This window comes from Petaurus breviceps, unplaced genomic scaffold (genome assembly GCF_028583685.1).
Source record: "Petaurus breviceps papuanus isolate PSGF00001 unplaced genomic scaffold, PetGlider_PUasm1.0 91133, whole genome shotgun sequence".
NCBI lineage: Eukaryota > Metazoa > Chordata > Mammalia > Diprotodontia > Petauridae > Petaurus > Petaurus breviceps.
The window spans coordinates 36,540,738-36,568,452 of NW_027187419.1; the positions used below are offsets into that span (position 1 = coordinate 36,540,738).

The 27,715-nt window shown below is 37.2% G+C and overlaps 1 protein-coding gene across 1 annotated transcript; it reads left to right on the plus strand.

Moving 5' to 3' along the window:
- Positions 1–16,178: 16,178 nt before the first annotated feature.
- LOC138155359 (olfactory receptor 8G50-like) lies at positions 16,179–17,126 on the plus strand. Its single transcript, XM_069080570.1, has one exon. The coding sequence runs from the start codon at positions 16,194–16,196 to the stop codon at positions 17,124–17,126; it is 933 nt and encodes a 310-aa protein (XP_068936671.1). The 5' UTR covers positions 16,179–16,193.
- Positions 17,127–27,715: the final 10,589 nt, after the last annotated feature.

A 27,715-nucleotide genomic window follows, 5' to 3' on the forward strand; every position in this document is an offset into this window, starting at 1 on the left:
GAAACGCATGCTGCGTTCCGAGCTGCATCCAATCAGAGCTGCAGCAGCGAGCGCCTCATCCTGTTCTTCCCCAGTGATTTGCTTGCTGGTACCATTGAGAGCAGTGCCAGGCAGGAGAGCTGAGGCAGGGCAACATAAGCCCTCCCCTGAAAATAAGCCCTCTGGTGTTTTTCTTTCCAAAAAAAAAAATAATAAGACAGTGTCTTATTATCAGGAAACACGGTATAAGACCCTGTCTTGTATTCATGTTTGTGAGAGCCGCCATAGAATGCCGTCTGGGTGAGAGCACCATAGGATAGTGAGAGCACCACAGAAAAACCTAGCACAGACTTACTCTGTGTCTAATACAAGCGAACTTTTAATAAACTTTACTTTTCTTTGGCTGAGAGAAGACTTGAGTTGAACTCATTCAGCAGGTCTCGTGTGTTATTTGGGGATCTCCAGAGCAACCCTAACCCTCTTGATGGGTAACCTCTTCAGTCACCTCCTTGGTTTACATTCCTTACCTAGACTTCTCTCCTTCAAGGGGTTGTTGCCTTACACTACCACTATAAGTGGAAGGAAAGTTTGACTTAGAAAGTTTCAAATATCTGTGCTATGGTCAATTTTGTCTCAGAAGTGCATTTACTCTTCTTATTCTGGAAAATGCATTTTATCTGTATTGTTTTCTCTTCGTTCTATAGTAAGATAATTTGTTTTCTCTATTTTTTTATGACTACCATTTGCTTAAGATAACTAGTTATATCACAACCACAGCATGAAGAATGTAGTTGAGACATCAAATGTTAATTTAGGTAGTTAACTGTTAAGTAACAGAAGTATTTCTGGCTCAGCTTTATTACCCCTACTTCCTTAAACTGAGACATTACCTACAGCCCTAGTTCTATCTTTTTAGTTACTCCTCTATATGTTTACAAAATTCTAGACTGAGACATTGGTTTTGGCTCCTGTGTTTGCTGATCAGTTTATAATCTGACCTGACATACACCTTCCCTTTCTGTGATTGGTTCCTCAGTGTGTAAATTTTTAACTTCTCTTTTTGTCCTTCATCAAAATTCCACTTGTAAACATCCTGCCTAGTCCTGTGTGAAACCTTTAACTCCCTCTGAGAAAAGATTTCTAAAGCCCACGTATTATGTGTGAATGTAAATGCAAGGCATGTGCCCCTCCCTTAGCAAAATAACTCCTTTATTTTTTTTTAATTTAATTTGTCTTTAGTTTTCAACATTCACTTCTATAAGATTTGGATTTCTAATTTTTCTCCTCCTCCCTCTACCTCCCTCACCAAGGTAGCATGAAATCTTATATTGGCTAAATATGTACAATCATATGAAACATATTTCCACATTAGTCATGTTGTCAAGAAGAATTAGAATCAAAGGGAAAAACCACAAGAAAGAAGAAACAACAAAAACAGAGCAAATAATATGCTTTGATCTGCAGACTCCATCTTTCTCTAGATGTGAATAACAGTTTCCATCATGTGACTTTTAGAATTGTCTTAGATCCTTGTATCGCTGAGAAGAGTTAAGTCTATCAAAGTTGCTTATTGCACAATGTTGCTGTTACTGTTAACAATGTTATCCTGGTTCTGCTCACTTCACTCAGCACCAGTTCCTCTAAGTCTTTTCAGGTTTTTCTAAAGTCCACCTGCTCATCATTTCTTATGAAACAATAGTATTCCATTATATTTATATACCACAACCTGTTCAGTCATTCCCCAATTGATGGGCATCCCCTCAATTTCCAGTGCTTTGCCACAAGAAAAATAGCTGCCATAAATATTCTTGATCATGTGGGTCTTTTTTCCATTTTTATAATCGGTTGGGGATACAGACCTACAAACGGTATTGCTGGGTCAAAGGGTATGCACAGATTTATAGCCCTTTGGGTGTAGTTCCAAATTGCTTTCCAGAATGGTTGGGTCAGTTCACAGCTCCACCAACAATGCATTAGTGTTCTAATTTTCCCATCTTCTTCAACATTTTTTCCTGTTTTGTCATGTTAGCCAATCTGAAAGATGTGATATGTTATCTCAGAATGACTCCTTTCTTAATACAAAGAAGCACATGCTTCATATTCACACCCACTGGTTATACCCTCTAGGCATTAGTTTCATAAAGATAAGCTTAGGTAACCCCAAGGCACTGTCTAAGCTCACACTGTGTGTGAGCCTCTCTCCTTATACATAGCTACCCACTTCTAAAAATTGTATTCAAAAAGCAATTGTTTTGTCTACTGGTTAGCCAGCCTTATGCAGAAAAGACCAGATAGCCTGGTCACTGGGGCTGACTTGCTAGTCAGATGGAGGAGCCCACATGATCTGGTTTTTGGGGACCTTTCCATGTCTTTGTAAGCATGGACAGCTCTGGGCAAACAGCTATTATCAGTCTTGTCCAACACAATCCCTGGCTCTCGGCGTTACACCTGCATTTACAATAAACATCACACCTGACTGAACCTTACTAATGCACAGCACTGTCACTTCACTTGAAACATAGGTGTCAAGTGTTGACACCTATATAAGACTTTTAGAAATGCCGTTCATGGCCCGTGGGCAAATAGAGGGAGAAGAAATAGAAGCAGTGTCAGATTTTTATATTCTTGGACACAAAGATGACTGCAGATGGTGACTGTAGCCATGAAATTAAAAGATGCTTGCTTCTTCGAAGGAAACCTATGGCAAATCCAGACAGCATAGCAGAGACATCATGTTCCTGACAAAGGTTTATATAGTCAAAGCTATTACTTTTCTAGCAGCAATGTAAGACTGTGAGAATTGAACTATAAGGAAAACTGAGCATCACAGAATTGACACTTTGAAACTGTGATCCTAGAGATGACTTTTGAGAGTCCTTTGGAGAGCAAGGAGGTCAAAGAAATTAGAACCTACATTAATTTAGTCAATTCACAGGAAGTTCCAATACTGAAGCTAAGCTTAAATACTTTGGCCACATAATGAAAACATTAAAAGCCTCTTATGTTGGGAAATATTGAAGACAAAAGGAAAAGGGTACAGGAGAGGATGAGATGCATAGATAATATCATGGAAGCAACAAACATGAATCCGGACAGACTTCAAGAGATAGTGGAGAACAGAAGGACCTAGAGTGCTATATGGTCCATTGGGTCATGAAGAGTTGGATATAACTGAATGACTGGACAACAAGTCGAGTGCTACCGCAACTCATCTCTACATGTAATAGGTTTATGAGGCTTATTTCACAAGGGTACCATAGTGGAAGTGAAGGGATTAACTTCAGTCCCTTGCAGCACACACACACACACACACACACACACACACACACACTTATATGTTTTGTAAATCTTAAAACACTAAGAAAATGTCAATTATTAGCTGTTGAAAGGAATTTTACATCCCTCTGGGTACCTTAACAACTACAGCTCTTTACCAAGGATCAATAGCAGGAATAAAGTTATCCCAGTGTGTAATCTAGCCAGAAGATCCAAGCACTTGGCACCAAAGATCAGTAAACATATTTATAGGGGAAGTCAGCAGTTAAGGAGGTGCTGCCAGCTACTGAAAATCTATCCCTAAGCTATCATAGCTCATCCCTCTTCACTGTATACTCCAGGACTCTTCTCTATTATTAATGAATTTCATTCCAACCCAAATTTTTCCTTTTATATTTCTTCTGGATTTTTTTGGCACCTACTGAATGAAACCTAGCATTCTCCTGAAAACAGGATATCTTTCGACATCCTTTTCAAGGACTTAAGTGCCTTCTAAAACACAAGATAAGAAGTTAATATTCTTTTCCTGACCCTGCCACTTTCAAACTTCCAGTTTATCCTTGTCTCTTAGCAAGTATCATATAGAGATATTTCTTACTTTCACTATGGACCTTCAGTTCACTTTATCTCTTCTCCAATAAGTTCAGTATCTGACTTTCACACTTCTTATCTACCTCTTCTTAAACCTCCCTTGAATAGAAAGACCTGCCAGTTACTCAATTTCCTCAACTCCCCAGAACTCTGAATACAAGTTACTTCACCATGAGAAAGACTTTTCATTACTTAGACACTGCCAACACAAATATATTTGTTAAGAACACCAATCTCTCTGTATATGCAAACACCAGATATCCTGCCACCAAGTTAATGAAGATAAATCTATCCTATCACAGCTTTGGAGACTACTCTGTCTAGAACTAAGGAGTAGTAGACTGAGTATGTATTGTTACCCATGGCTTGACTTTCTCCTATTTTTGTTAATATGAAAAATAAACATAGTAATGCAGTTTGCCTGAATGTCCCACAAAAGGGAGGAGATTGCTGAAACTAGCAGGTAATTTCCCCTTAAAAAGGAGATGTTTGCTTCAGTTATCCAGATTCACGAGATAAATTATAGAGAGTTGTTTGGGCATATGAGGAAAGGTAAAGATGTCTAATCTTTGTTTTGTAGCTGAAGAAATTGTATCCCCAAAGCAGAAATTACTGGCTAGGCAATAGTAAAACCAGTTCTTGGACACAGATATCTTGACTTCCAGTTACCTTTTCTATTTACTATGTGGAGCAGTCCACATAAAAGTGGTACATTTGAAAATTAAGGTAAATTGAGAGACAATGATCAATGTATTAATTTAGCTAGCAGTAACTAATAAAATAGGTCAATGGCCTCTCAGAATGACCAATGACCATAAGGTAGGACTTCCTAGCTTTCATATAATTTGGGGAAGCATAAGAGAACAAAGAACAGAGTTGAGGTATGTGGGGAAAATACTGTAATTGGTTTCAAGGTAGACAGAATCATGGGAATGGGGACAACACAATTGTTACACCAAGGAAAGAAGGGTTAGCACCCATGTGGGGCTAAAAATCACCTCTCTCTGTCATTAAGGAATGAAGGATGGTATGGATGGGATGTGCATATAGAGGACATTTTTAATGGACCAGAGATAGAAGACTCCCTGGCTCCTAGGACCATTTGTTACAAAGATCAAATCTTCCTTAACTTTACAAGGAATGGCAAGAGTGGACAATATACAACGGGGAAATATAACAGGTAAGTTTGTAGCCCTTTACAGATAATGAACAGATGTGCTGGAATTTTCTCAGGATGTAAAGGTATGGGAGGTAACAGGTTTTCCCATTAATTAAAACTTTAAACTCAGAGGGAAAGCTACATTCCAGAGTTTAACTCAATAAAATAGAAATGTGACTTTAGGCAGAATCAGACTTAATTATAAATCAGGACAGCATAAAATCATTTACAGTGTAGAATCAATACAGTAAAAACTGGAGGTAATATTAATTTGGTCTTCTCAATTCCTCCCTTTGATTCAATTAGGAATACTGTTACCTCAATGAATCACTGATATTCCAGTTATCAAATGACACACCCTCTATGTAGCAGCCCATCTACAGGAATATAGCAATAATTACTGATGGTTAATTGTTACAAAAAAAATACATACATACATATATATGTATATTAACATATATGTATGTGTGAATATATAAATGTATTTCTGTGTGTATATGTGTTTATTTCCCCAGTAGGGTTCCATTGTTTTCTGATTAGGCATATCATCATTATTGAGTGCCCCCAAGCACCCATGCTTCAATTCTAAGAAGTACATTGTTATAGATTTCTTTAAATCCTTCCTGACCTGGAATAAATTTAAAATGGTGTTTTTAAATTTGCATATGACTTGAAGTTTACATTTGCATAGTTTCTGGGTTTTTTCTTCATTTTGAACTTAAATTCAAAAAAACAAAAAGGGAACATTTCCATGTACACAGCACAAGATTTTAAAAAAGTATTCAATATAAAGTCATTTATATTTCCATTTCATACTGTTTACTTTTTTTATAAACTATTGAAAAATACTATATAACTTTTTCAAAGCTGCCCTGATTTTCTGTGCTTCTAAGTTTTTTTATTCTCTGTGATACCCTTTTTTCCTTTTATTTTTTCTCCCTCCCCACCCCCTTAGACATAAATATTCATTACATATGTGTATACATACACATACACACAATATATATTTACATACATATTTGTATATGTAAAACCATAGTATACATACTTCTATTTGTCAATTCTTTCTTTATAATTGTATAGCATCTTCCTTCCTAGGTTCTTTGTAGTTGACTTTTATATTTATAATATTCAAAATGACTTAGTCATTCAAAGTTGTTCTTAGAACAATATTGCTGTTACTGTGTACAATGTGATCTTGGTTCTGCTCATTTCAGTCTTCATTATTTTCACTTTCCTCTTCTATAATTTTAGCTAATTTGTTATATGTAAGATGATATCTAAAATTGTTTTAATTTGCATTTTTAATCAATAATGATTTAAAGCATTTTATATGACTATATATACATTTATATAGTTTTGATTTCTTCATCAAAAACTATTCATATCCTTTCACCATTTGTCTATTGGGGAATGAATCATATTCTTTCAAATTTGACAAATTTTTTATATTTAATATATGAGAAGTTTATCTAAGAAACTATAAAAATTTTCCTGGTTTTCTGCTTTCCTTCTAATCTTGGCTACATTGGTTTTACTTATGCAAAAACCTTTTAATTTAATGTAATCAAAATTATCCATTTTACATCTTACAATGCTATGTCTTGTTTATTCATAAATTGTTCTATCCATAAGTCTGATATCTCCCTTTATATTTAGGTCACATATCCACTTTGACCTTATCTTGGTAAATGATGTAAGATATTGACCTATGCCCAATTTCTTCTAGACTGTTTTCTACTTTTTCTGGCAATGTTTGGCAAATGATGAATTCTTATTCCAAAAGGTTAATTTTTTACATTTGTCAAGCATAAGATTACTATAATCATTTGCTACTGTGTATTGTACATGAACTCTGTTCTACTGATCTACCTTTCTATTTCTTAGCCAGTACCAGATAGGTTTTTTTTGTTTTGTTTTGTTTTGTTTTTTGCTTTTTGGAGGGCAATTAGGGTTAAGTAACTTGCCCAAGGTTACATGGCTAGTTATTTTGTATGGGTGTTAAGTGTCTGAGGCCAGAACCAAACTCAGGTCCTTCTGACTCCGGGGCTGTCACTTTACCCACTGTGCCACCTAGCCACCCCAGTACCAGATAGATTTGAGAGCTACTGTTTTATAATATTTAAGATCTGGTAATGCTAAACCTCCTTCCTTTACATTGTTTTCACTAATTCTTCTGATATTCTTGACCTTTCGTTATTCCTAATGATTTTTGTTATTATTATTTCTAGATCAATAAAAACAATTTTTGGTAATATGATAGGAATTAAATGAAATAAGTAGATTAGTTTGGATAAAATAGTCAACAAATACATATGAACAAACTACATATAGGAAAAATAAAAATAATTAGCACAAAGAAAACTCTAGAATTAAGATACTAGCACTCACTTGGTGGAATTAGGTAAATCATTTAGAATTAAGAAGAGTCAGAAAGGTTTCATATAAAGGCTAGAATTTGACTTGGTATTTGAAGAATTCCAAGAAGCACATATGAGGAGGGAGAGTATTCAAGGCATGGGGACAGTCAGAGAAAATGCCCAAAGCCAAGAGATTCAATATTTTGTTGTAGGAACAGATATAATGCCAGTGTCACTAGATCAAAGAGTGTGACTTAGGGAAGGTGTAAGAAGACCTAAAAAAGGAAAGATGAGGAATGGAGAGTTAGGTCATAAAGATCTTTAACTGCCAAAGACAAGGATTTTTTTTTTATTTAAATCTGGAGACAGTAGGAAACAACTTGATTATATTGAGTAGGACTGGGAGAAGAGGTGATATGGTTAGACTTGAGCTCTTGGAAAATCACTTTAGCCCTGAATGAATGATAGATTAACATGAGGAGAAATTTGAGGCAGGCAAACCCACCAAACAGGCTGTAACAATAATTCAAGTGTGAGTAAACTGAGAAGAAGCAATCTGATTTATAGGAGAAACAAAAGACAGCACTGTCCTGAATACCTAGAGAGAAGAGTATATCAAGGAGAAGAAGGCAATTAACAGTGTCAAAGGCTGTAGAGAAATCAAAAAGGAGGAGGACTAAGAAAAGTTCTTTGGATTTGGCTATTGAGTCTAAGATGTCTAAGAGATCACTGTCAACATTAGAGAGAAGAGTTTGGGGAGATGTGTGCTGTGAATCCCAATAATGCAGGTAAAATCACATTGTAAAAAGCCAGGGCTTCTCTGGAAGTGAGGAAAACCAGGGTTTAAATTCTGCCTATGAGTGATACATGTTGTGACCCTGGTCATCACTTAACCTTTCAGTGTCCCCAAGTATAGCAGCAAGCACCCCAGCATTCCCAGGGTGGCTGCCAACACAGGTTCCTAGATCTGCTTTTCTAAAGGAAAGGAATTCAAAGTGGGTAAACAATCTTGCTTTAATCAATCAAATAAATAATTTACCTAGTTCAAGGGGAAAAGTCAGCACCCCAAACTTCAGAGTATACAGACAGAAGTTACAAGCAGAAGTTACAAGAAGACAGAGAAACACTTCAAGCAGACAGGCCCCCAACTGTCTGACCATTACATTTATCCATACCTAGTCACAGTTACCAGAGAGGGAAGCATCAACATCTGGGTTTTTCAAAGCCGGGGGGTTCTCAATGGCTGCCTAGAGTCTCCTCTGGTCAAATCACAGAACACTTCTCAAAGTGAGCTCCAAAGCAAAACCTCCCATCAGGGTTTACATAGCCTTCTCCTGGCTCAGAGAATGTAACAACCCTCGACTCACTGTCCAATCACAAAGTATCTCCTGAAAAACAAGCCTCCCACCACAGGCTCCAGGTGCACTTAAGCCTATCAAAGGGCCTAGGGGCAGGGAATATCTTAAATTTACATTCTTGTTACACTAAGAAATTCTCTAAGTCTAAGAATTAAAGAGAAGGTGCCACTCTATATCTGGTGGAGGAAGTCTCTTCACCTCAGATCTCCATATACAAATAAAATCACAGTTTCAACCCATATCCCTATATCTTGTATATATGTGGATATTGTCACCCCCAACAGAATGTAAAATCAAGACACTTCATCATTGTTTTTGTATCTTCACTATTTAGCCTTGTGGCTGATACAAAATAAGTGCTAATTAATGCTTGTTGATTATTATTATTATAAGTACCAGCTGTTCTACTTACTATCTGTGTGACCCAAGCCAAGTCACTCAACCTCTGTCTGACTCAGTTTCTTTACCAAAAAAAAAAAGAGATTATAATTACATTGGTTTTGAATGACTGTTTTAAAGATGAGATGACACAAGATAACATGTGAAATGTTTTGAAGATATTAAAGTTCTATATAAATACTAGCCATTGTTGGAAATGTTGGTGCTGTTAATACATCCCTGTTTTTACAACTCTCTACGTGCATGAGCATGACCAAATAACTTAATCTCACTGAGCTTCAGTATATTTACTTATAACATGAGGGGGTTGGACTAAATGTCATGTAAGGTCTACTACACTTCTAGCAGTAAGAAGGTATGCTACTCTAATACTAGATAATCCATGACATACGGGTATACAAACATGCAGTATTGTACTGGCAAATGATTAACAACTGGCTCATATATTTACATGCATGACACTCATTTAAGCTTACCTTGCAATTTTAACATTTTCCTAAGTCTATACAATCAACAAAATAATTTATCATGCCCCGGTTTGTAGCATTTGCCAGTTTCTGAGGTTTAAATGCTTGCAATGAAAATTGAACAGTTGACTCAGAGTCCTTTAGTGCAGGTTCTAGCATAACCTTGCTTACACATATATGCATAATACACGCTCACACTATCATTCACACACACACACATATATATATATATATGTGTGTGTGTGTGTGTGTGCGCACAAACATGAATATATACACATCTACATGAGTGAGACAGAGAGAAATAGATCAGAAGAAACACTTCTAGCATTTGATAAGTCTTCTTGGCCTTTCCATAATCACTTTGAAACTTCATATGTTGGAAACTCAGATCTATAAATTAATAAGTAGCTGGAAAAAGAACAAAACTGAGTTAAAGGTTAACCTAAATCCCTTGGAAGAAGAAAACATTTCTCAGCAAGTAAAACGTTGGAGGTAGTTTGAAGTAAACTCATTTGTTCAACTTATTCACTGATTTCTTCAGAAAGCATATATTGACTGTTTACAGAGAGCACTGCTTTGTAATAGATGATAGAAAAGATCTAAAGGATCTACATACTTTCTAATCACAAGGAGTGGAATGAATAAATGAAAGCATAGTATATATACTGGAAATTATATCAGGTATCCATTGCCTTCAGCCTATTGGAAGTAAAAGGGCAATCCTCACCATAGTCAAACCAAATGTCACACAGACTATTTGTGCCCAACCTATGGTAGAGTATTCTGAACTCGTATTGCTCTGATCAGCCATAGTTGGACACATTGAAAATTGACTTTAGGGGCAGCTAGGTGACACAGTGAATAGAGCACCAGCCCTGCAGTCAGGAGGACCTGAGTTCAAATCAGGCCTCAGACACTTAACATTTACTAGCCATGTGACCTTGGGCAAGCCACTTAACCCCAATTGCCCTAACCTCCCCTCTCCAAAAAGCAAAAAAATAAAAAGAAAAGAAAAGAAAGGAAAGAAAAGAAAAGAAAAGAAACTTGACTTTACCATAGTGATGTCATTTTGGTCCTCTTTGAGAATGAAAGACAACAAACCAAGCAACCAACCATAGTCGATGGAAAATATAAAAAATAAATTACCTCTAAAATCTCTTCTACCCCTAAATCTGATGACCCTGTGAACACCATCTTTTTCATGGAATTTGAAATGAAGGCATAGGGAATGCAATGATTTTGGATTGTAAGAAGTTGAGACAAAGCTTACAATCACCACCAACTCCATCACAACTTTATGAGTTTTGCTCTTGAGCTGATTTACATAAGAATCAAAAAAATTACAGGAAAGTGAAAGCAAACTCCTCACCCTACTTCCTTTGATTTTTTTTTTATTAAATTGAATTCCTATGATCATATGGGGGCAGTTATGTGATACAGTAGATTGAAAAACAGACCTGGTGTCAGAAAGACCAGAGTTCTAACCTGGCTTCAAACAGTTACTAGCAGTGTGATCCTCGGCAAGTCACTTAACCTTGTTCACCTCAGTTTGGTATATATATAATTTATATATCTATCTGTTTATTTGTTTATTTGCTTTTTGGAGGGGGGAAGGTAGGGCAATTGGGGTTAAGTGATTTGCCCAAGGTCACATGGCTACTTTTGTGTTCTGTGTCTGAGGCTGGATTTGAACTCAGGTCCTCCTGACTCCAGGGCCTGTGCTCTATTCACTGTGCCACCTAGCCGCCCCCTCAGTTTTTTTCATCTGAAAAATGAGTTGGAGAAGGAAATGGCAAACCACTTGTGTCTTTGCAAAGAAAACATTAAATGGGGCCACAAAGAGTTGCACATTACTGAAATGACTCAACATCAACAACAATAGATCATTTAAAGGAGTCTCAGGCTTGTGACTCAGGGATATGATAGGAATTGAAAGAAATTTTGGATAATATATCAGGTAACTGTTTAAATGAAAGGGATAGTAGAAAAAAACAAAGGAATTCAAAAGTCAAAGACTTTAAGCTTTATTTATGAGTCTTTATTTATAATAGCCTCATTGACTATTCTTTTCAGCCCTTCCCAACAAACTGGAGATCATTTTATAGGTGGAGATTCCTGAGGACGGGATCATGAAGAATTGCAACTCACTCCTTAATTTGCCTCCAAAACATAAACCTATCGATTCACCATAAGGAATAGGAAAAAGAACCAAAATCATTGAAGAGCAATAGAATAAAGTGATAACAGGTCCATCATCCACAAGAGTTATGAGTCAATATCAATCAATAAATGGATGAATAAATGTTCATTAAGTGCCTTCTATGTGCCATGTACCATGATAAGATAAAATAAGAGGCAAAAGATATTTCCTACCTTAAGCAGTTTATGATCAAATGGACTAAAAGACTAAAAGGAAAATGGCAGAGAAAACATGCTTGTCCTGGAGTTAAGAGAGAACTAGGCTGGAATCCTACTTTCAGCACTTATCAAATGTGGACAAGTCATTTAATCTCTCCAACCTAGTATTTTCTAATGTGTACAATGGGCACAACAATAGCAATTACTTAGAGAGTTGGTGCAAAGAATAAATAAGTGAATGTTTTATAAACCTTAAAACACAAAGTAAATTCCAAATACTATTAACTTCTGAAAGAAATTTACCATTTCCTTGGCTGGCATGAAATATCTGTATTAGCTCTCAATAAATTATGAAGGACTCTACCTTAGTTATGCTGTTGGATTCAGTACAAAGTGGTAATGAAACCTGGGAAGAATCATCATGGCTTCTTTTTCACTAGAGTCACTCATTTCTCACAAGAAGCATGGGATCAAATTTTATCTTATTCAAAACATGAAAACAGAGGGGAAAATGACATAAGGATTAAAGACAGATATGTCCTAGTGTTAGTCATTCCAGGAGGGGTTGGAAGAATATCAGAGATAGAATTTTATCAAGACAGAATCCATATTTTATGATGTAATTTTGAATTATAATCTCAATGCCGGCATTTCTAAGATTAATAGAATTTGCATAAGTTAGACTGAGGGCTTTCCCTCCTGGTTCTATTGTTTCTCACTTTGGTAACTTAGGAATACCAATAGTGTATTAAGAAACAGAGTTGTAAAAACTAATGAGCCCTGAAGCTTCAAAAAATATGAATCTACCATTGATTGATATTCCTTAGTCCATAAAGAACTTTCCCAGACAGCTGGGCAGAGCTCTGAGAGCAAACAAGTCGATGAGGTTTTCACAGCCTACCAGATCACTGAAAGAGAAATCCCCTCTATGGTGTTTGCAACAACTGCAACAATCTTCCCTCCTCTTGAACAGCTCCAGGGATTAGAATATAATGTGAGTGCCACTACTGTTTCTCATAATAAAAATGCAAACTTTTATTATTTTAATGCTTTAATTATAACAATGCCTTCATAATTTCCAAAAAAATTCTTTTCTCTACTAGAGTCTTATAGAAAACACACCCTAATCCTTTAGGTCTACATATCTAGTCTTCTTGTACATAATCAGGAATAAACAAGAACACCCAGATCTTTACCAGCACAATGACACCAGAGCATTGTCCCTGATCCTTACATGGAGCAGGCACACGTTTCTTTCTTTCTTTCTTATTGTTGTTGTTGTTGTTGTTGGTAGATAAATTTACCGCTCAGTCTACTAGCTCCCTTACATAGACAAAAAATGAGTGCATCTTCCAAGATACCTTGAACACCATAAATCTTTACCAGGGCTCACCTGCAGGAACAACATCCTCCAAATGTACTGATGCACTAGGCACCAAAGATCAGTAAACATATTTATAGGGGAGATCAGTAATTAAGAAAGTGCTGCCAGCTATTGCTAATGTATCCCTACGCTATCACAGCTCTTCCATTTTCACTGTGCACTCTAGAACTCTTCTCAATTATTAATAAATTATGTTTCAACCTAAGTCTTTCTTTTTAATTTTATTCTATTTTCTCGTGCTCACTGAAACCTAGCATTCTCTTAAAGATACAATGTCTTTGACCACTTTTTTTTAAGAATTTAAGTATCTTCTCACATACCTTCTAACACACAGGACCAGAAAAACTTAATATTTTCTTTGCTTGCCCCCGCCACTTCCAAATCTTCAGTCTATTCCTCTCATTCATCAACTATTTTATAAAGGCCTTTGTTGCTGACAACTGTGGATCTCCAGTTCACTTTATCTCTTCTCCAATAAGTTCAGTGCTGGACATTCATACTTCTTTTCTATCCCTTCTCATCCCTCCCTTGAATCCTCAGGTCTGCCAGTTACCCAATGTCCTCAATTCCTATGACCTATGAATTTCAGCTATTTTAATCATGAAAAATATTATTCATTACTTAGATACTGCCTAAGATTCTCAACTCTCAACTCAAATAAATTCATTTCAGATACCAGAATTCCTAGGCAAAGTATTGGGATCGTGTCCTGAAAAGATCATTATGCACTTGGAGAGAAAATAAGAAGGAAAGAATTTGAGAACAAGAAGAAAATATCAATGCCTTTTTCCTAGAAAAGGAAGGTCCCTTATGAGATGAGTCCCAATGGGAGCCTCTATCTGTGAATTACTAATGAGGTCCCAAGAATCTTATGAACAGTCATAAAAGCCTTAAGTTACATCATCAGAAGCTCCATTGACACTGACAAACACTCTTTCTTTCTCGATGGCTTAAGAGAATGCTCTGGATAAAATCATAATTAGAAATAATCATCTTCAGATCAAATCAATTACCAAAGCATTGGAGAGACTAAATTCTGTGCCCTAATTCCCATTAAGATAAAAAGGATTACAAGGCTCTATAACAGGACTATAATGACCTTGATAGAAGACATTTATTTGCCAGGAAGTGAGTGAAGAGGTTCTGTGATCCAGTGCAGGAGGGTGAGTATTTGACTAATTTGGAATCATTCTAACTTCTAAATAGAAATTTATGGAACCTCAGAACTTTGCCAAAGAAAGGGCATCTCCACATTCCATTCTACCTATCTCTGACAATGGCATGGGGCTGAAGATTGGAAATAGGTGGCTAAAAAATAGAGACTTTGGAGGTATGAATAACTATGGCTCAGAATTATAGAACTGCAGAATTTTAGAGTTGGAAGGGACCTTACATCTAGTCTAAATCATATCACACAACCTCCCTGCAACACCCACTACAGTAGTGATGGTCATCTAACCTCTGCTTGAAGGCATGCATTGAGGGGGAACTCACTCCTGCCCAGACAGCCCAGTCTACTATGGGCTACTTGCAGTTCTCATACATTTAATCCTCACATGAAGCCTAAATTTGGCTCTTTGCAACTTTCATGTATTGTTCTTAGAAACAAACTGAATGAGTAGAATTCCTTTTTCATATCCAGCCCTTATAAACACATAGAAACAATTATCATGTCCCATTGATCCTTCCTCTCTTCAAGCTAAAATTTTACAAGCCATTAAATTATCCTTATTTGGTATGAACTTAAGGTCATTCATGACCTTCATTACCCTTTTCTGGATGTTCTCAACTTTGTCAAGGTCCATCACCAATTATAGCAAACAGAACTGGACAAAAGCCCTAAGATGTGATTTGAACAAGGTAGACTACAGTGCAATTATCATCTCCTTATTCCTGGAACCTATGCTCCCTTTCAAGTAACCAAAGATTACATTAATTTTTGACTGCCACAACATATTGCTGAGTCATACTGAATTTACAGTCTACTAATAATACCAGGGGCAGCTAGGTGGCACAGTGAATAGAGCACCAGCGCTGGAGTCAGGAGGACCTGAGTCCAAATCCGGCCTCAGACATGACACACTTACTAGCCATGTGACTTTGGGCAAGTCACTTAAGCACAATTGCCCTCCAAAAAAAAAGAAAAAAAATACCAGATCTTTGTCAAACAAGCAGATTTTCAAATATGCCTCCATATTGTTGTGACTTTGAAACTAATGTTTTAAGTACAGTTAATGAGTTTACATTTACCTTTATTAAATTTTATCGTATTAGATTCAGCCCATTGTCCTAACCTGTCATGTTACTTTTAGAAAATGTTTTGATCAAACCACAAGTTAGTAATCTCTCCAAGCTTTGTCATGTTTAAATTTGATATGCATATCAATGTTTTTATGTAAGATATTGATCAAGATGATCCATGAATTTTGATGTTATGATCAAATATTGATCAACAAATATTTTGCCAAGAGGCGGCCAGGTGGCGCAGTGAGTAAGAGCGCCAGCCCCAGAGTTGGGAGACCTGGGATTGGTTCTGGCCTCCGATACTTGGCACCCACACAAAAATAATAATAACTGGCCGTGTAACCTTGAACAAGTTACTTAACCCAGATTGCTTTAAAATATATATATATATATATATATATTTTTTTTTTTTTTGCCAAAATTTAGGTACATGGTATGTAAAGCTTTGCCCCTTAGGTGGGTTATAGGGAAATAGAGACCAAAAAAAATAATTTAAAAAGAAATTATAATTTTACTGTTCTGTCTGAGCTCTCCCTTGAGACTTGTAATAACAAGGATGTTATTTTTCCTTTTTGTATAAACAGGTTCTTGCCTCCTCTTACTCTACACTGAAAAAGAATGGCTACAGCAAATTACTCCCTAGTGACTGAATTTATCCTTATAGGACTGACAGAGCAGCCAGAGCTCCAGTTGCCCCTCTTCTTCCTATTCCTTGGCATCTATGTGGTCACTGTGGTTGGGAACCTGGGCATGATCATATTAATTAAACTCAGTTCTCATCTTCACACCCCCATGTACTATTTCCTTTGCAGTTTGTCCTTCATTGATCTCTGTCAATCAACTATCATCACTCCTAAAATGCTGGTGAATTTTGTCTCAGAGAAGAATATTATCTCCTACCCTGAGTGCATGACTCAGTTCTATTTTTTTGTCATTTTTGTAATTTCTGAATGTCAAATGTTGGCTGTGATGGCATATGACCGCTATGTTGCTATATGCCATCCCCTTCTTTATAGTCTTACCATGTCCTATCAGGTATGCTCATGGTTGGTGAGCGAAGTGTATGCATTGGGCCTGATGGGGGCCACAATTCACACAGGCTGCTTGCTTAGAGTGCTCTTCTGTAAGGAAAATGCTATCAATCATTACTTCTGTGACCTCTTTCCACTCTTAAAACTCTCTTGTTCTAGTACCTACATCAATGAAGTCGTGAATAAGATCTTCAGTTCATTTAATGTCCTTTGCCCGACCTTGATCATAGTTTTCTCTTATGTTTTTATCATTACTAGCATTTTGAAAATTCAGTCCACTGGAGGCAGATCAAAAGCCTTCAGCACCTGCAGCTCCCACATTGTAGCAGTTGGTGTCTTCTTTGGCTCTGGTGTATTCATGTACCTGCAGCCATCTTCATCCAGCTCCATGGACCAGGGGAAAGTGTCCTCTGTCTTTTACACTATCATTGTGCCCATGCTAAACCCCCTCATCTACAGTCTGAGAAATAAGGATGTCAAAATTGCCTTGAATAAAGTGATAGAAAGAACATTCCAGTGAAAGGGGAATATTAGAATAATGAATTAATGGTTTTAGTGCATTCTGGAAAGAAGACAGAAGAAGAGAGAGGGAGGCAGCACGGCGTGGGGGGGGGGGAGGAGAGGAGAGAGACAGAGAAACAGAGACAGAGGGAGACAAATAGAGAAACTTTGCATTGTACCAATCAGATACTCTACCCCACACCTGTGAAGGCTAAGAAGTCCAACTCAGAGCTGCTTTGAAACATTTCTTGAACCAGTATAGTCTGGGTCTCTGTTCCTACTTCTGTCCCACTATTTAATACATCTCTAGCTTACATTCTAAATTAGTAGAGTACCTATGAAAGCTAATCATTGATTAACCTGCTTCTGAAATTTAAAAGATATCTTTTGTAGTTTAAAAATCTATGTGGATGCTTGGTCTATATCCCAAAGATATCCAAAACAGAGTAAAAGATGTATTTGTACAAAAATATTTATATCAGCTCTTTTTGTGGCTAAGAATTGGAAATTGAAGGGATGCCCATCAATTGGAGAGTGACTAAACAAGCTGTGGTAGATGATTATAATGCAATATTATTGTGCAATAAGAAATTATAAGCAGGATGATTTCTTTCTTTTTTCTTTTGTTTTTTTTTTCATTTTTTAAATGCTTTATTAACTTCTGATTTACATCATTAATTTCCGCCAAATTTTGAGTTACAAATTTTCTCCCCATTTCCCCCCTACCCACCACCCCAAAATAGCAATCCCACAGGATATTCCTTCCTCCAATCTGCTCTCTCTCATATCTTCTCCCATACCCCCTTTGACTTTTCCAGTAGGGCATGGTGGATCTCTATGCCCCAGGGTGTGTATATCTTATTTCCCAATTACATGTAAAATGGTATTAATAATACATATATATATATATATATATAATTTTAAACATTTGATTTTAAAAATTTAGATTCCAAATTCATTCACTTCCTCCCTTGTTACCCACCCTTCCTGGGAAGATAAGCAGTTCAGTATAGGTTGTAGATGTATAGCTAGTGGAAAACATCAACATAGTAGATATATTGTAAAAGAATGACTATATTTCCCTCCCTCCTATCCCACCACCCACTTGTTCTATTCTCTACTTTGACCTGTCCCTTTTCAAAAGTGAATGCTTCCAACTTCCCTCCCCCTACTCAGCCTTTCCTCCCTTCGATCATTCCCCCTCTCATCCCCTTCCCTTCTACTCTCCTGTAGGGTGAGATACCATATCCAGTGTGTATGTCATTCACTCCCCGAGCCAAATTCAATGAGAATAAGGTTGACCCATTCCCTTTTGCGTTCCTATTCTTCCCCTCCATTGTAACCATTTTCCCTTGCCTCTTCTATATAAGATAGTTTACCCCATTCTGTCTCTCCCCACCTCCTCTCATTATATTCCTCTCTCACCTTTTTCCAAGTAGGAATGTTAATAGTTCAACTTTGATAAGTGGCTTATGATTTCTGTTCCCTGTTTACCTTCTCAAGCTTCTTTTGCTTCTTGTATCTGAATGTCAAATTTTCTATTAAACTCTGGTTTTTTCATTAAGAATGCTTGAAAGTCCACTATTCCACTGAATGACCATATTTTCCCCTGAAACATGATACTCAGTTTTGCTGGGTAGGTGATTCTTGGTTTTAATCCCAGCTCCTTTGGCCTCTGGAATGTCCTATTCCAGGCCCTTCAATCTCTCAGTGTAGAAGCTACCAGATCCTGTGTTATCCTGATTGTGTTTCCACAATATTCAAATTGTTTCTTCCTGGCTGCTCATAATATTCTTTCCTTGATCTGTGAATTCCGGAACCTGGCTATTATATTCCTAGGAGTTTTCTCTTTGGGATCTTTTTCAGGAAGTGATCGGTGGATTCTTTCAACCTCTATTTTGCCTTCTGTTCTAGAACATCAGGGCAATTTTCCTTGAGAAATTCTTGGAGGATGAATTCTAGGTTCTTTTTTTGATCACAGCTTTCAGGTAGTCCAATAATTTTTAAATTATCTCTTCTGGATCTATTTTCCAGTTCAGTGGTTTTTCCTATGAGATATTTCACATTGCCTTCTATTCTTTCATTTGTTTGGATCTGTTTAACATCATCTTGATTTCTCATAAAGTCACTAGCTTCCCTTTGCTCCATTCTAAATCTGAGCGCATGATTCTCCTCATTGAGCTTTTGAGGTTCTTTTTCCATCTAGCAAATTTGGCTTTTTAAGGCATTCCTCTCCTCATTGCCTTTTTGAGACTCTTTTGCCAATTGAGTCAGTCTGCTTTTTAAGGTGTGATTTTCCTAAGTCAGGCTGTTGACTCATTTCATAATTTTCTTGCATCATTCTAATTTCTCTTCTCAATTTTTCTTCCACTCCTCTTATCTGCTTCTTAAAGTTCTCTATGGCCTGTAACCAGCCTGTTAAAGCTTTTGATGCAGGAGTTCTGACTTCACTGTCTTCCTCCTGTTCCATGCCTTGCTCCTTTTTCTCCCTAAAAAAGGAGTCTAATGCTGGATTCTTCTGTTTGCTTTGCTTCCTTTGCCTGGTCATGTTGCCCCTCAGTCAGTTGACTCCTGGGCTTTTTGCCACAATAGGACTCTGCCACCAGAAAGGGGTATTTTCGTCCCAAACACTGGGGTTTTCTCAGCTGTCAAAGGCATTAGTTGGGTGCCTTCTCTCAGGCCTCTACATGCTCTGGCAAGCTGGACACTCACTCCAGGACCTCCACCCTAGACTGCAATTCAGATCCAAGCAGGTTAAAGCAAGGGCGATTACCCCTCAGACTGATAGCTTGGCCCCCTACAGTCTGCAGGCCAGGAGCTGAAGCTGCAATGTGGCACCGGCTGAGCCAAGGCATCTCAACAGCTTCTCGCCCTGGGGGCAAAAGTCATCACTCTCAACTACTGGTCCCAAAGTCCACGCTGCACTGACCCCTCTCACTTTGTCCTTCGCACCTATGTGTTGATAAATCTGGTAATGGCCACAGTTGCTGGTGATCTGGAGTTCCTCCAGCTGGCGGCTGGACAGACCTGCCCTAGAGCTAAAGCCTCTGGCTCACGAGGGCCTGGGCTCGGCTCCTAGAGTGCTGTGCTGGCCGATTCCTGCTGACCTGCTGGGCTGTCCTCAGTGGGAGGTGTAATGTAATATCAAGCAAAGGCAACTTCCCAGGTTCAAAATACCAGCATAGGTGCTCTCTATTTTATTCAGTAACAAACCCAGAACAGAGAAGATCAAAACATGACATCATTCAAAATACAGCATTTACTAAGTGTGATTAAATAATCTCCAAGGACTACCCCACCCCAGGACTTTCCAATCATTCAATCAATTACAAAGTCCCAGTTCTAAATACTACTCCACCCCTAGGCTATACCTTCATTTGGTCCACCACAAAACCCCTCTTCTCAAATGGAGATTATTTTCCAAACATAGGTAAAGTACCTTCATTTGTCAATCACAGAGCACAATAAGGTCAAAAGTTCCCCACCCCTAGGATCACAATTGAATCTACCCCAGAGTTACATCAAGTTTAAACACAGCACTTAATACCCAAATGGAGGTCTTTTCTTCATCTTGACACGAGGCAAGTTCTCAGCAATCTTAGTTCCTGGGGAGACAAGGCTTAGCAAGGCCATAAGATACATTGCCAGTCCCTTCATGAATTTATCCTCTGTCTGTAGAACAGTCCTAGAACCCCTGAACACATTAGCAAAGCCCTCTCCCAGGATTTCTGTAAACATACAACAAGAAAATCCTTCTTCAGGGCTTCTGAACCAACAGAAAGGCTCCCAGACCCCTGCAACAACAGCACTGTCCCTCACCAGTGGACAGTATTCACTCTGTCTGCCGGACAGTCTCCAGACCCCTGCAACAACAGTACTGTCCCTCACCAGTGGACAGTATTCACTCTCTGTCTGCAGGACAGTCTCAGGCCTTCTTAGCGAACAGCCAGGTTCCAGGACTTCTTCAACAAAAGGACAGTCTTTCACCAGTGGACAAATCTGGCAAAATAACATCAAAACAGACAGACAAAGTACCAGCAAAACAGCCATGTCTCCTCAGTCCTTGGCAGCTCAGGGGGCAGGTCTCAAAAGTCCAGGGCAATTCAAAGCGGCCACCAGCAATTCTCTTAGTCTCTCTCTCTCCACGAGGTGCTGCTACCAAAAAAGATCTTCCGCCTCTCTCTTGTGTCTCCAAATCTACGTCACCAGCTCCTCCCAATTCAGGACTTTCTTTTCACATCAACAAGCCCATCCCACAGGTGGGATTAACAAACTCTGGGTTTTAACACAATCAATTTGAAAACCAAGCCAATACAGGGGAATCTTTAATTGCCATTACTATCACAGGAGGTTAGGTTCTCTCTGTCATTTTGTGGGTTCTTCAGCTCAAAAGTTTGTTCAGAGTCCCCTTTAACATGGATTGTGGAAGGTGGGAGCCAGAGCCATATGGAGGTCCTGCTTCTACTCCACCATCTTGACCAATCCAAACAGGATGATTTCAAAAAAACTGGAAAGACTTATATGAGCTGATACATACTGAAGTAAACAGAACCAGGAGAACTTTATACACAGTAACAGCAATATTGTTCAATGAAGAACTGTGAACCACTTAGCTATTTTCATCACTACAATGATCTAAGATAATCTAAAGGACTAATGGTGAAGCATACTATCCACATCCAGAGACAGCAATCATATTGATTAAATACAGACTGAAGCATGCTATTTTTTTCTTTCTTTCATTTTTTACTCTTATTTGAATCATCTTGTACAAAATGACTAATATGGAAATGTTTTATGTAATTGCACATGTATAACCTATATCTGATTGCTTACCATCTCAGAAAAGGGGGATAGGAGAAAGAGATAGATAGAATTTGGAAATCAAAACTTTAAACAAAAATGGTTTAAAATTGGGAAAAGAAAGAAAAATCAAATAAACTCCATCAATACAGTGTGATTTCCTCAGCTCATTTTCCAGTAGATAGAAACTATGGACATGGAAAAGAGTTCTATTTTATGCAATTCTTCCTTCTCAGAACAAACTTCCACACTCCTGGAAATGCTAAGGCTAACTTTGGAGGTTGTGGGGGCATCCTCAATGGAAGCATTAGGGCACAGTTCAAATAAATACCTGTTAGAAATTTTGTAGATTAGTTTTCTGTCAGAGTACAAAAGTTAGAATAGACGACCCCTAGGGTCACATCCAACTCTAAGATTCTATAATTTCTGTACACACTTGTAAAGCCAATCATGAGCAGCTCTCCTGAGGACTGCTGCTATGAATAACTTTAAGGATCTAATTGCATAGTATAGTGAACTATCTATTTGTTCAGCAATAAACTAAATGGGGAGTGGCATAAGATAAAGCAAAATATAGTTAGTCTTTTACAGTATGACTATTATGGAAGTGTTTTGCATGACTACACATGTATGGTCTATGTCAAATTGCTTGCCTTCTTAATGAGGGTGGGTGGGGAGGGAGGACAGAAGAGAATGTGGAACTCAAATTTTAAAAATTAATGTTAAAATTGTTTTTACATGCATCAGGGAAATAAGTGGGGTATAGAAATCTGTTTTGTCCTACATGAAATAGAAGGGAAGGGTATAAGAAAAGGGTGGGAGTGATAGAAGAGAGGGAAGATTGGAGAACAGGGTAATCAGAATGCACAACCATCTTGGGCAGGGTGGAGGGGAAACATGGGGAAAAAATTTGAAGCTCAAATTCTTGTGGAAGTGAATATTGAAAATTAAAACTAAACTAATTAATGGAAAGAAAAATTGCATACACAAACAATAGATAGATAGATAGATAGATAGATAGATAGATAGATAGATAGATAGATAGATAGATAGATAAATGAAGTGATATTTAATGTAATTTTAATGGCAATTTTACCTAATTAATCTATTTATATAATACCATTGCAATGAAATTAGTTAAATTATCTTTCTGAGTCAGAAAAAAATATTCAGTTTTCATTAGGTCAGGAACTTCAAGGAAACCAGGGGTGAAGAAACTACATTCAGTAGTATCAGACCTTAATCCATATTACAAGGTGAGAGCACTGTTGAAGTGTAAAATGAATGATTATGATTATATTAAATTAAAATTTCCTCCATAAATAAAACATATGTTGACAAGAATAAAGGGGATGCAGAAAAATTAGAAAAAAAAACTCTCATAGAAAATCTCCCAGGTGGAATGCAATTAGATTTGAATTTTCTTGTGGTGTAGGAAATGATAAGCTGGTCAATTTAGAAAAATATTGAAAAACTTGTACAAAGCAAGACGAGATTTACCTACAGAGAAATAAATGACAAGTGGAAATAAGCATAATATGGTCTTACATATTTGCATTTGAGTACATATGTGTATATATGTGCATATTTATGGATATCTATGTATATGTAGGTACACATATATTTGTGTATGTATGTATATGTGTGCATATGTATGTATATGCACATGTGTGTATTTATATGCCTGCACTTAATTGTAATATTATGAGAAAGGAAATATTGGGGTGAGAGGAAAAATGTACAGCAGAAGACAAAAGAAAACATACAAGCGAGCAAAGAGGGGAAGTTTTGGAAGCAATGTGTAATATTTATTATATAACTTTCCTTGAAATTGAAATTTATTGCTTTATGTTGAATCCTCTCATGTTCTACTGTGTACATCACGTTGCTTTTTTTTTACTTTTCTTATTTTGTATTTAAATTTAAAATAAATTCAAATATAATAATAAGTGAAAAAATTAAGAGGCAGAGGAAAATATTCTTCCTATAAAATAGGAATTCCTTAAGAAATAAATTTCTGTGGAAGCCTCTACCTGTGTATTACTAATGAGGTCCCAGGACTCTTATAAATAGCCATAAAAACCTTAAGATACATCAGCAGCAGCTCTACAGACAGTGATAAACACTATTTCCCTATAGCTGAAAAACATACTCTGGATAAAGTTGAAATTAGGATAATCATCCACATATCAAATCAATTCCCAAAGCATGGCAGAGAGAGTTCTGTGCCCTAATCCCCAATACTACTAAAATGGGGGGGGGGAGTTAAGATGGCAGAGTAGAAACAGGGCTTCCACTGGACTCTGGCTCCCACCACCACCAATTCATGTAAAAGGTGACTCTGAACCAACTTTGGAGCTACAGAACCCACAAAATGACACAGAGAAGCTAACCTCTTGCTGAGGATAGCCCAGCAGGCTGGCAGGGAGCAGCCAGCCCAGTGCTCTGGGAGCCGACCCCACCTGTGTGAGGCATAGGTCTTAGCCCCAAGGCAGGCCTGACCCAACACCAGCTGGAGGGACTTCAAATCACCAGCAGCTGTGGCTGTTTCCAGAAATATCAACCCATAGATGTTAAGGACAAAGTGAGAGGTCAGTGCAGTGTGGACTTTGGGATCCAGTACTTTGGGAGTTCATCAGTCTTTATCCACTGGAGGAAAAAGCTGCTAAGGGGCCATGGCTGCCACCTGGGCAGCTTCAACTCCTGGCCTGGTGTTTGTAGGGGGACCAAGACACCAGTCTGAGGGGTAATTGCTCTTGCTTTAACCTGCTTGAACCTAGATTGCTTTCTAGGGTTGAGGTCCTGGGGTGTGTGACCAGCTTGCCAGAGGGTGTGGAGGCTTCTAAGAGGGCACCCAATTAATGCCTTCAGCAGCTGAGAAAACCCCAGTGTTTGGTAGAAGCTCCCCTGTCTGGTAGCAGAGTCCTATTGTGGCAAAAAGCCCAAAAGTCAAGTAATTGAGTGGCAACTTAAATAAAGGAGGGAAGCAAAACAAACAGAGGAATCCAACATTAGACTCCTATTTTGGGGGGGGAAAAGGATGAAAGCATGGAACAGGAGGAAGACAGTGAAGTAATAACTCCTGCACCAAAAGCTTCCAAAAAAAATACAAGCTGGTTACAGGCCACAGAGGAGCTTTAAAAGGATTTAGAAAATCAAATAAGAGAAGTGGAGGAAAAATTGGGAAGAGAAATGAGAATGATGCAAGAAAATTATGAAATCAGAGAGAACAACCTGACTAAAGAAAATAACACATTAAAAAATAGACTAACTCAGATGGCAAAAGAGGCTCAAATTTTGAAGGCAATGAGGAGAAGAATGCCTTAAAAAGCCTAATTTTCCAGACGGAAAAAGAATCTCAAAAGTTCACTGAAGATAATCATTCCTTCAGAATTAGATTGGAGCAAATGGAAGCTAGTGAGCTCATGAGAAATCAAGATACTATTAAACAGATCCAAACAAATGAAGAAATAGAAGACAATGTGAAATATCTCATTGGAAAAACCACTGACCTGGAAAATAGATCCAGGAGAGACAATTTAAAAATTGTTGGACTACCTGAAAGCCATGATAAAAAAAAAAAGAACCTAGAAATCATCCTCCAGGAAGTTATCAAAGAAAACTGCCCTGATGTTTTAGAATCAGAGGGCAAAATAGAGGTTGAAAGAATCCACCAATCACCTCCTGAAAAAGATCCCCAAAAGAATACTCCTAGGAATATTATAGCCAGGTTCCAGAATTCCCAGATCAAGGAGAAAATATTACAAGCAGCCAGGAAGAAACAATTTCAATATTGTGGAAACTCAATCACGATAACACTGGCAGCTTCTACACTGAGGGATCGAAGGGCCTGGAATATGATATTCTGGAGGGCAAAGGAGCTGGGATTAAAACCAAGAGTCACCTACCCAGCAAAACTGAGTATCATGTTTCAGGGGAAAATATGGTCATTCAGTGGAATAGAGGACTTTCAAGCATTCTTGCTGAAAAAACCAGAATTGAATAGAAAATTTGACATTCAGATATAAGAGGTAAGAGAAGCATGAGAAGGTAAACAGGGAAAAGAAATCATAAGGAACTTATCAAAGTTGAACTATTAACATTCCTACATGGAAAAATAATAATTATAACTTATGGAACTTTTCTCAGTATGATAATAATTGAATAGAATAGAAATATACACATATATGTCCATATAGGAGGGTATATGGGCTTATGAATACATATGTGAATGTGGGTATATATGTGTATAGGTATGCATAGATAGAGGACCCATCTGGGATATTATAGGTGTTAAAAGGAATTTGAAATAATACATTGGATAACAGTTTGACTGAAAAATAGAGATGGAAAAAAAAATTTACAAGACAGGCACTTTAGGCTGAAGGATTTCCTGACTTTTTTTGGTTTCCTGGCTGGATAAACCAGAGTAAAATAATAAACTAGAGTAAACCAGAGTAAATAACTCTAGGAAAATGGCTAAATAAACTTAATCCTTTTTTCCTCTTTTCTATTTCTTTTTTTTAATTAAATTTTATGTTTATTTTTAGTTTACATCATTCATTTCCACAAGATTTTGAGTTACAAATTTTCTCCCCATCTTTCCCCTAACCACCACTGTATACTCCCTCCCCCAATCTGCTCTCTACTATATCCTTCCCCCCCCCATTCCACCTCCAACTTTCCAGTAGGGCAAGATGAATCTCTATACCTCAGTGCATGCATATTTTATTTCCCAGTTGTATGTTTAAAAAATTACATATACATACATATATATTTATGTATGTGTGTATGTATGTATGTATACATATTTCTATTCCCTTCAACTTTTTTCACACTGAGAAAAGTTTCATAAGTTACAAAATATCATTTTTCCATGTAGGAATAGTTGAAATCTCAGAAGCTCTAAGGTCAGTACGTTTTTAAGACAGATAAAAATTATTGGTGGAAAAAAGCTCAAGGAATCAAATCAGTATTATAAGCTGTATATGGCAGAAAATCAAGTTGAGATTAGAAGAGATCAAATGACCCATCCATCAACAATATTTTTTATCAATTCTAATTGCAGTCCTATTACTGCTGATCTCTATATTCAATAGTTTTATGAGGCTTATTCCATGGGGGACCCATATGTCTAGTGAAAGTGAAGTGGTTAGCATCAATCTCTACCAATCCTGAACTGGATTTTTTCCTTTTTATATTTTGAGATACCTGAAGATAGGAGAATGAAGATCATATTGCAACTTTTTCTTTAATCTGCCTCCAAAGTCTTAACCTACTCTTTCACCAGAAGGAATAGGTAAAAGAACTATGATCATTGAGAATCAAAAAGATAAAGTTAAAACAGATTCAGCATCCAAAACAACACTTATATAGTTAATATAAATTGACTTATACAATCAATGAATAAATGTTCATTTATACCTACTATGTGTCAGGTTCTATGTAAGTGCTACAGATAAGAAAAATGAAGCAAAAACATTCTTTGTTATCAAGGTGTTAGCAAATTAATGGACTAAAGGACTAAAAGGAAAATTGTAAAGGATATACACTTGCCCTGTAGTTAAGAAACATCTAGGTTTGAATCCTACTTTCAGCACTTAGCAAAGGTATAAATGTGGACAAGTCACTTTAATCTCTCCAAGGAAGCATTCCCTGATGAGTATAATGGACATAAAAATAACAACTACTTAACAGAACTCATATGAGGAATAAATATCTATGAATATGTTTTGTAAACCTCAAAACACTATGTAAACATCAGTTAATATAAACTGTTTAAAAAAATTTGCATTTTCTTATCTG

Bases quoted from the DNA above. Each gene is read 5' to 3' on its own strand.
- LOC138155359 (XM_069080570.1), top strand. From the start codon at position 16,194: ATGGCTACAGCAAATTACTCCCTAGTGACTGAATTTATCCTTATAGGA.